This window comes from Trichogramma pretiosum, unplaced genomic scaffold, assembly GCF_000599845.2.
Source record: "Trichogramma pretiosum strain Unisexual culture from Peru unplaced genomic scaffold, Tpre_2.0 scaffold17, whole genome shotgun sequence".
In the NCBI taxonomy this organism is placed as follows: Eukaryota; Metazoa; Arthropoda; class Insecta; order Hymenoptera; family Trichogrammatidae; genus Trichogramma; species Trichogramma pretiosum.
The window spans coordinates 99,146-110,000 of record NW_019641225.1 but is presented as its reverse complement, the minus strand read 5'-3'; the positions used below and the strand labels follow the sequence as shown (position 1 = coordinate 110,000).

Genomic DNA, 10,855 nt, shown 5'->3' with positions numbered 1-10,855 from the left:
CACTGTATTTATGTGAGTTTTGAGATCACCTTTTCGTCCAAATGATTTGCGACAAATTTCACACTCAAAGGGTTTGCTACGATTATGTACTGTGCTTATGTGAGTATCGAGGTTACCCTTGCTCGAAAATGATTTGTGGCAAATATCACAGTCGAAGGGTTTGCTACGATCATGTACTGTTTCTATGTGTTTTTTCAAGTGAGGCTTTCGTCCAAATGATTTATGACAAATCTCACGTTCGAAGGGTTTTCTTAATATTTCCCTATCCTCACATTCTTCAGATTGTAATCGATTATCAACCTCAAATCGACAATTATTATCATAATCGTAACTTTTTTTCAAAAAAATTACATCATTATCACATAAATAATTAGTCTGAATATGGTTTTCAATTTTCACAATCGGTAGAGTACTTTGATATTCATTTTGGCAAATTGTTGTCGACGATGACTTCAATTCAAGTTTAACATTCTTGCATTCAACATCAGTGAATATATTTTGACTCGTGTCATTGGTCTGATATTTTTTTTCCATTTTTACGATCGATTGGCTATTTTGATGCTCAATTTTGCAGATCCTTTTCGATAGAGATGACAGTTCAGGTTTAACATGCTTGCACTCAACATCAATCAATATTTTTTCATCTAACTGTTCCGGTAACCCCATAGTCTCATTCATGTGATTTGCCTTAAATTAAAATTATATAATATTTAATTAAGTATAATAGTCAATTATTGGAAAAACAGATCATAATTTTGATCATTTATTGAGCTCACCAATGATTCACAAATCGTTGATGTATCAACGTTTTCGGCTTTGCAAGATTCTACCAGATTAAAATTGTAATCGTCACCTGCATCTGGAAAAGTATCGTTCGGCTCTTCCTTCACCCTGAAGATTAATGAAATTTGATGAATCAATCGCTTTAAAAATATCATTAAGTGCACAAAAAAATATCGTACCTTTCAATGTCCTCTGCATTTTCCATCGCTCACTTATTAATAATATATACGGAATCACTGGTGATTCTCACGATTCGCACTGATAAATACACCACGAGTAGTCAACTTTGTGCCACGTTTTCACCCACTGAACGCACTACTCGTATATAAGTGAGGTTATCCCGCGATTGTGGTTGATGCTTTGGGGATACTTTCCCCCTCCACCGTCGATTAGCCATACGCAGTTACGTACAGCGATAATGTACCCTCACTCGTTCGTCGTTGATACTACGTCGAAATTGTGCGATTTTTGAATAATTTAACGAAACATATTTTGCACAAATTGACTTTGTAAATAATCAAAATCAGTACACAATTTACTATTTAATAATGTATTTTGTTTTGATTCAATTTGCTATAATCGCTAGTTTTATATTTTCGAAATAATCAATTTTGGATTTCCATTTCCAACGAGTAAAGTTTCTTTCGTTCGCTGATTCTGTTACGTACAATAATAAACAAGGAATCAATAATACTATCAGTCTAGGCAACTCGTTAATCGCTGACGCAATCATTCGGCTTCGCATACTATCTACACGAAAACGATTGCACGAGAAAGCAATCCGAATAAAGGAAGTGAAATACAAGCTGTTTTGTAAAATATAATCCAAAAAATCGATAATCCGGTGAACGAGTGTAGAAGTGATGAATAATAACAGGGACGCCGACGAATCCAAAATGATGGACGATTACAAGGATTTGGCCGAATATCTTTCCAAGGATCAACCCACGACGAACGTCTTGTATTACCTCCACGCGGCTGAGATCCTGCACGACCAAGATCGCCTCCGATGGATGCTCAAACGAGCCCTGTCGAAAAAAAATATCTGCGTGGTCCGAAATTTGGCCAAGCTGCGGCTGCCGTGTCTGTACCACGTCGACGAGGAAAAAAAGGCGATCGAGGCGGCCTTCGACGCCAACTTCCCCGCGGCCTGCGAGGTGTTCTTCGCTCACTTCGACATCGAAAGATCGACCCCGGCCGACGTGGAGACTCACTACATGTTGGCCCTCGAGCTGGGCCACTTGGAGACGGTGCGGAGATTCTTGGAGCACGAGCCTCGGCTCGAGATGAGCTCTCTGGTGTCTCCGGTGAGGATCGCAGTGAAAAATTTCCACGCCGAGCTGCTGGAACTGCTGCTGAAGCACAACTGCCCGGTGGATTATCGCGACCCCGCGACGGGCTGCTGGCTCTTGCACACGATATGTCGGCAGCTCGCCGGCGACGTGGAGCCGAAAAAATTCCAGCCGATGTTGAAAACTCTGAGAGTCTTGCTGACGAACGAGTGGATGGCTCGGCACGTGCTGATGGTGAGATGTCACTCGGGGATGACGCCGATACTGCATCTACTCGACCGGCGCGACATAAAGCACAAGGAGACGCTGGGCAATCAGCTGCTGGCGCTGAAGGAACTCGTGCGAGCCAACAAGGCCGTCGTGAGGCACCGACACAACGTCACCCACGAGACGGCGCTGCACTACGCCTGCGACGAGTCGCGATTCGCCTACTTCCCGAAGAACGAGGAGGGCGCCGAGATCGTGAAGTATCTGCTGCGCCACGGCGCCAATCCCAACGCCCTGGACCAGTACAACAAGAGCCCGCTCGAGGACGCCTGCTGCAGTCTGAATCCGCGCACGGTCAAGGCTCTGCTACGAGCCGGGGCTCGGACGTATCCGGAACTCGGCCGGCTGCGATTCCAATTCGGGTACTTCAGCGGACAACGGAGGTCAGGACGGTTGCTGCCAACGTGGGAGGTGACGCAGAATATCATGTCTATAGTCGAGATGCTGACGAAGGAGGCGGATTACCGATTGGAAGGACCGGAGTACCTCTCGACGTTGGGCTTCCTGAACGACTGGGATCTCGAGATCGAGGACGAGGATTTACACGGTGAGTAAATTGTGCGATGTATTGTGGTTGGTAGTAACTGAGAAATTTTTTTCTTGCACGCAGATCCTGCGACGAAAGCCAACGTCTGGGCATTGCTACTTTCTGGTAAGATCATTCATGATACTTTTGCCGAAATCGATTTAGTGAACATTTATTATAAACTTTTAAAAACTGTCATACACCTCATTTTATTGAAGTATTTAAGGGGACACACCAGTGTTAAAATCTGAAATGATTAATAGGTGTACAATTATGCATCAATCAAGTTTCAATAAATATAGAAATTTTCCATGTTTTTTTTGCTTCATTTTGAGTGGAAAAAATCATAATGGACCAAATTAATCATTTCAGGTTTTAATACTGGTGTGTCCACTTAAAAGATTACAAAAGATTATGAATTGTTTTTTTTTTTTTAACTCAAAACCAATGAGAATTGTTAATCAGATGAAATTTTTAAAAAATAATATAGGTCCCCCCGAAAGCATCTACAAATTTTTCATTAGACACTGGCCGAATACGGAAATCGACCCCTCCTGGGAGCAGTTCTTACATCCGATCCTAGGCGAGTATCGCGCGATGTTGAGCCTCGGCGTTTACCAAGACACAGAGCTCAAGACGTTTTACGACAATCTGGTGTCGGAAACGCTAGATATGTACGAAGAATCTACATTCGCGACGAGCGAAGAATTCTCCGAGCGACTCAAGCACGAGTGGGACTTGGCCGGGCGGACGCCACTAGTCGCGGGGGTGACGGTTCGTCACATCGTCAGCAGCCGACCCGATAGACTGAAGGAGTCGCTGCTGCTGCTGTCGCCGAGCCGCACCTGGCGCAAGACCCTCTGGTCGGTCCAGTTCAAGGAGAAATTTCCGATACTGCACAAGGTCGTGCTGGGTCAGATCAATCGATGCGCCATCGCGGACTACACGAGGTCCGGCGCCGTGCAGGTGCTGCTGAGGATGACGGGAGACTCGCTGCCGATACTGGCCGGCGAAATGATCGTCGAGAAGCTCGGACTTGAGGACATGCTGAACTTGTGCGCGGCGCAGTCGCTGCCGGCGAATAGCGCCGCAAGGAGTCCGAGGGACTACGAGTACGAGCAGTTCGTGCAGTTGCTGGACCTCATGGACATGGAGCCGAAATTTTGAAGGCGGCATTTTATTGAAGTATTGAATGACAACGAAATTATACATGATTTATTGAATATTGTTTATATCTAATCTATTATGAGAAGAATAGTTCTCCTTATATAAGTATACATGAAATCATTAAACATAAAAAGTTGTACATTTTTTCATAATTGTATTCATAACTGTACAAGATCTTTAGTACCAATGAATGAATTTTTACTCAATTATTACATGTGTGCATATAATTATACAAATAATATCAAACAATACAAGCTATTAATATGAATTATTTACGTAAATTGTTCTTAGTTATAATTATAAAATCTTTCATGTTTACATATTGAATGTTATTAATAATTCATATTAATAGCTTGTATAATGCCATAGCCTTTACAGTCTCATAAAAATTGGCATAATTTTGCGCCGATTCGTTTATTTCATTCCATGAAGAACTGCTTACTCGAGACAAAAGATAGACGCATTTTGTATCGATGTTGTCATAGCTTATTTCGAGAACAGACTTTTTGGCGTAATATCTCGTTTTAATAATCTTAAGATCAATCATCATGTGGTCCTTCCTAGGGCAGCTCTTACAAGCTCAAATGTGTAACGAAATAGTGTTTATGGCGTACTTGGCTAGTACACAGTTTGTGGTTGTCACAATATCGATTGCTTAATTGCGTCCAAATTTTTTAAAACAGATTTCACTCTTCTAGAGTTTGCTCCGATTATGTAGTTTCAAGGGTTTGCTCCGATTATGTAGTTTCAAGGGTTTGCTCCGATCATGTACTACATTTAAGTGCTTTTTGAGGTTACCCTTTAGTCCAAATGATTTGTGACAAATCTCACATTCAAAGGGTTTTCTACGTTCATGAACTGTATTTATGTGCCTTTTAAGATGGTTTGAGCATCCAAATGATGCGGGACAAATTTCACATCGAAAGGGTTTATTCTGATTGTGTACTTGATGAATATGAGTTTTGAGATCACTCTTGCGTCCAAATGATTTATGACAAATTTCACATTCAAAGGGTTTGATATGATCATGTACTGCTTTTATGTGAGATTTGAGATTAATCTGTTGTCCAAATGATTTGTGACAAATCTCACAATCGAAGGGTTTGATCCGATCATGTACTGCAGTTATGTGCCTTTTAAGGATCTTTTTTAGTCCAAATGATTTGTGACAAATTTCACTTTCGAAGGGTTTGATCCGATTATGAACTGCATTTCTGTGTTGATTGAGATTTCCCTTGAATCCAAATGGTTTTTGACAAATTTCACATTTAAAGGGTTTGCTCTCATCATGTACTGTAATCGTGTGCCTTTTAAGTACACATTGGTATCCAAATGATTTGTGACAAATCTCACATTCAAAGGGTTTGCTACGATCATGTACTGCATTCACATGTCTTTTCAAGTTACCTCTGAGTCGAAATGATTTGTGGCAAATCTCACATTTAAAGAGCTTGGTTTGATTGTGTACAGTCATTTCGTGAGTTTCGACGTTTCATTTGTCTGTAAATGCTTCGCGACAAATGTTGCATTTATATGATCTAATGTTCTCTTGTTTCGTACTAATATGTATTTTTCGACTCTCATCTCTTTTATAAATTTTCCGCAAATTACAATCAAGGGATAATTTGGTCCAAGTGATTTTATCGAATATTCTTCCTTCCTCTAATTCCTCGAATTCGTCTAGTTTCAATCGGGAATTATTTGGAAATTGGCAATTATTATAATAATCGAACCCTTTTTTTATCAAAATCACAAGACTTTTTTCAGGCAAGTGATTTACCTCAACTCGATTTTCTATCTTAACAATGGGTAGACAACTGTCTTGCTCAGTTTTGAAGATAGTTTTCGATAAGAACTTCACTTCGGGTTTAACGTATTTGCACTCAAATTCTATTGATATATTTTTTCCTAACTTTTCCTCTGATGCTTTAACCTTATTCACGTGATTGACACCCTATAAAATTAAAATTGTGCAATATTTTTCGATAGCGGATTTACATATTTCTGAACTTACTTGTGATTTATAAAACGGGAATATTTTCAAGTTTTCGGATTTGCAAAAGTTCATCGAATCAAAAATATGCTCGTTACCTGCATCTGGCCAAGTATCGTTTGGTTCATCCTTAACTCTGAAAAGCATGATAAAGTTTTATGAATCAAACGCTTTAAAAATATCATGGCATGCACAACAAATGTTATACCTAATTGCGTTTTTTCCGTCTTCCATTATTTGATGATGATTAATTTTCACGATCTGTACCTAAATAATATTCGAGGTTATGCGCCTCGAGTAGTCAACACTTTTCTACGATTTTAGAGCCCCACTACTGATATAATTTGTAAACACTCGTGCTTGTCACAGGAATTCAGCTCCTCGTCAGCGACTAAGCGCCCAATTACCCGTTACCCCGTAATTTTGATAGCTCCTTTGCGAATGCTATACTCCTATGTGCATGCAGGGAGATCCCTCTACCTTCGACTATAATAATGACACTCACTTGTCATTAAAACTACGCAAAAATTGTAATGAAAATTGCTCTTATTCAGGCGCTCTATTTTCTATACTCGTGCGTGCGATGTACTGTTACATACTCCGTAGTCGGAATTATAACAGAAAACCCTTTTATTTATTTATTATAACTTGTTGCGTAGGGGTAGGTCGAAAGGAAGTATAATATCAGAGAGATATATAATAATAAACTTACAGTTCTTTATTTATTCGCCGATGATGGTGTGGCACACACAAACACAGTACAATTCGTTTACACACAGTTATTATGAAGCTACTACAATTGATTTACACAGTTGACGTTACTCGAATTATATGCATACAATGCATTTACAAATACAAGTGATATATTTTATAACTTTGATTTAAGTTGAATGATTACAAGCTTCGACAGGTAGTGTGCGATTTCGTAGATATTAAGGAGGACTGTTCCTCTTTAACCGTAGCTTATATACGACTAAATTTGCCTCCGCCCTAGCGGTGCAGCGTACATCGTCAGCTCGATATGTGTCAATAATTCACACATATCTTGCATGCGCGTGTACCTTAAAAAACCCCAGGGCCACGCTCTTCCCGAAATCGGTGGAGCCGCGGCCACCGCAGTTTTATAGGTTTTCTACGACATTCATTCATCTCGCGGCAGCACGTGTACATTTCTTTGTCGTGCGAATTGTATTTTCGTAAGAGTTTCTGCAAGCGTTTAATTAACAGAAACCTCTGAAATAGGTGATAGTTTTAGGCCGCTCAACTCGGCTGGCTGCGCGTGTCCGAAATGATGTTACTTTTTAACTGTCGTGTGTGTCATCGAAATTATGCATAGAAGATGCGCGAGATACATTAAATTTGAGCTAGCTGCTTCTCACAGTTTTATTGGTTTCTTTTATAATTATTTTTTATAGTAAAAGGTTGCATCACAGGCTGTAACAGTATTATGAGATGAAAAATGTACACAAAAGTGAAAAAGAACCCACTCTAATCGAATGCAATTTATTCGTCAGGTGTCAGCGTCGTCTACTCTTGAAAAAATATCCCTAAAAATCATTTTAGGATTAGATATGAACTATTAAAATGCAGTCATGAAAAATTTATTATTGCAATTAAAAACAATTTATTATAATAATTTGTATGAATAACTTGTATCAGTTAAAAAATGTTTGTATAACATCTTATGTACATATGTTATGAAACCATTGCCTCGCACAAATAATTCAGTAAAGATTTTTCAGTATATAGATTCACACATTTTGTATCAATATCTAAATAACTACTTTCAATGACGACTTTATATTTTTTAAACTGACAAGGAGAGCCTTTCATCTGCGGGTCACAGATCCTTACCAAACTTGTTTAGAGATCTTCTTGTACATAATAATGAAGCCCCCTATGGTTACTTTATTCCAATAAGCCCTGGAAACCACTATAAAGCACCATAAAGTATATAATATAATATAATGTATAAAATACCATATATTAAAGTATAATAATATCTGGTTTACACAGTCAAGTCTAAATGATTGAAAAGTATTTATACTTTGAGTTTTTAGAGTCCAAAACACCTTTTCAATCAATAAACAATTTAACTCAATTGGTTTACTGAAATTCTCAAAGAGCGAATCAATTCAAGCTAAAATTTATGCATTTATCAACTAATATTTATATTAAATCATGTAAAAATGTTTTCATTTATAAACTTTACTGTTCTTTCTTTATCACCTATTTCTGGCACTCAAAACATATGTAAATTCACTCCAGATGAGTATCAGGAATAGGTGAAGAGAAGGGATACATGAGTTATACAAATAAAAAACATTTTCATATTATTTACATCAATATTTATTGTTTGGTACGTTAATTTTAGCTCAAATTGGTGCGCTCTTTAAAACATACTCAGCAAACCAATTGAATTCAATTGTTTATTATTTGCAAAAGTATTTAGAATCCATAAAAGTTCATGTACAAATATTTTTGAGACAGTTAGACTTGACCGTACAAGGCCTGATACCAATCAGTGGTATTTTAAACATTATATTATATTATATATACTTTATGGTGCTTTATAATGGTTTCCAGGGCCTATTGGAATGAAGTAACCATAGGGGGCTTCATTATTATGGACAAGAAGACCCCCAAACAAGTTTGGAAAGGATCTGTGACCCGCAGATGAAAGGCTCTCCTTGTGAGTTGATAATACACGACTATTGTCACTCACTCATATTGATTAGATAGACATTCAATGTTACAACTTGTCTGCACTTTTTAGTAAATTATAATTTATATTTTGGTTGTCGTTATAGTTACAATATTCTCGGGTGATGCGTACATTTTCATTGTCGTAAGGATGAGGGGTCACTTTCCACGAGGCGAAATAGTAAACTATTGATCGCCTCGGATCAGTGATAAAATTTTAGGAAATTGTATTGTAATATTACATCATTCAAGATAAATGGTACAGAATTAGAAGCAATAGTTTTAAATAAATAAATATGTATATTATTATTTATAATTTACATTTTCATTGATTACAAAATTGTTTAGGCATTGGGGAAACGGACAGCTGGAGGCGTCGTGGCACGAATGCAGAGAAACGAGTTCAGGTCCGTATTGGTCGGAGTCGCGCTCAAGATTGTTTAAAAAATTCGTTTACAATTATATGCTCGATCTGTCATTTAGTTTGGAAAAAAATTAACGAATAGAAAATATTGTGTGAACTTTGTCTCGGCACGACTAGCAACTTTCCTAAACTGCATTTTTTATAGCCTTCAATCTGTCTTCTTCTTCTTCTGATTTAAGTATTGCGAAAATTTAATCATCATGTATTCTCTCTTGTTCTTTTTGTTCTTTAATTATTGACTGAATTTGATCATCATAAATTTTTTTTTGTTCTTCTTCCCATTGCGCCCGACGATCAACCTCCAATTCCTCCAACATCGCGTCTTCTTCTGCGTCATATTGCGCCCAAAGATCAGCCTCCAATTCCTTCAATTTCGCGTCTTCTTCTGCGTCATATTGTGCTCGCTGTTCGGGAGTCATTGCCGCCAATTTTGCTTGAAGTTCAATAGCTCCAAGCCTACTAATTTCATTTAGACGCTCAAGAAAGCTTGATATGTCTGATTTCATCTGTAACAGCCCATTATTTTAAATTATTAAAAGAAAATTAAAAACATGTTTACAATTTAAAAAACTATTTAATGGATACACATACCTTTAAGTTTGCAAGAAATTAACTAATGTCAAACTATAGCGCCAAAGACGTAGAAGACAACGAGTGAGTTGGAGCTGCAATGAAATATTATTGGTTAATATATATTTTATGAATAATTATGTAACATCAAAATAATGTTTTTTTTCTAATATTGATACCCGCATAATTATCATGGGCATATCTTGAACAATTTATGCTTCTAATTTTTAGTTGAGTCGTATTGGTCAGTTTATTAGACACGTGCTGTCCTAATTTACCGTAAACCATGTAAAAAACAACATAATATTAGAAATAAAAATGGTCAAAAACTGCTTAAGTGCATGCGCAGCCGTCAGCTAATTTCGCAGCTGGCCATTGCTGCAATACGTTTTTAGAGATCGAAAATACCTATAAAAAGTATATTGCTTCTTATGATTAAACTTTTATTAAATACTCGATTTTGAACTGTCAATTCTTTTATGATTAGATGCCTAATGTTTAAATAATATCTTTAACGAGTGTCAAAGGTATAAATAAAAAATCAGTCGACGGTAAAACAATGAAATTTTGATCTGTTTTTAATTGATATACTCTAAATTTGACTTATTACAAGTTGCTCTAGCAATGTTACTTCTTAGTGTCATTCGAAAAGGGACTAGACATAAATCTCTGTTATTATTAGTATCTCAAAAATTAATTGCGAGAGAAAATTGAAAAAATATCTTACAAGATAACTTACATTTATGATTTATCGCACAAACGACGCTTGCTAAGGTGAACGTAGGCTCGGCGATGATTAGAACTACTGTCCCAACACGAAATTGTTCCAGTTGAACTAGACCTTCTGCACTGTTTAAATATCGAGTGATTGTACTCTCGAGCGAACTGACTGCACTAATATAAGTTACACAATTTTTAATCGAAGCGTACACGACTGGTATTAATTCGAACTGTAAACTCAAAGATACAACTCTCACGTATGCACTCGTACTCGTACAAAAAAATCTAATGACACGGAGTCTACCCGACCGGCCTATATTTATACGGATCGCAAACTTCTCCTTCCAGCTTCCCAATTTTTTACTGTGGGATCGTCGAAGCCTCGATCTCACCACGAAAAATTCGTTTAT

General features: G+C 37.6%; 3 protein-coding genes across 3 annotated transcripts; 1 reads left to right on the top strand and 2 right to left on the bottom strand.

Moving 5' to 3' along the window:
- Nucleotides 1–251: 251 nt before the first annotated feature.
- Nucleotides 252–1,076, bottom strand: LOC106649039. Its single transcript, XM_023458142.1, has 4 exons — nt 963–1,076; nt 777–891; nt 414–687; nt 252–331 (listed from the first exon to the last, which is right to left on the bottom strand). The coding sequence occupies exons 1-4, from the start codon at nt 986–988 to the stop codon at nt 252–254; spliced, it is 495 nt and encodes a 164-aa protein (XP_023313910.1). The 5' UTR covers nt 989–1,076.
- A 329-nt stretch (nt 1,077–1,405) lies between these two features.
- LOC106649209 lies at nt 1,406–4,244 on the top strand. The gene is made up of 3 exons (XM_014366500.2): nt 1,406–2,889; nt 2,953–2,994; nt 3,359–4,244. Exons 1-3 carry the CDS (start codon nt 1,647–1,649, stop codon nt 4,033–4,035), a joined length of 1,962 nt encoding a protein of 653 aa, XP_014221986.1. The 5' UTR covers nt 1,406–1,646; the 3' UTR covers nt 4,036–4,244.
- Nucleotides 4,245–5,131: 887 nt separating this feature from the next.
- LOC106649256 lies at nt 5,132–6,396 on the bottom strand. Its single transcript, XM_014366565.2, has 3 exons — nt 6,237–6,396; nt 6,050–6,164; nt 5,132–5,989 (listed from the first exon to the last, which is right to left on the bottom strand). The coding sequence occupies exons 1-3, from the start codon at nt 6,260–6,262 to the stop codon at nt 5,528–5,530; spliced, it is 603 nt and encodes a 200-aa protein (XP_014222051.1). The 5' UTR covers nt 6,263–6,396; the 3' UTR covers nt 5,132–5,527.
- Nucleotides 6,397–10,855: the final 4,459 nt, after the last annotated feature.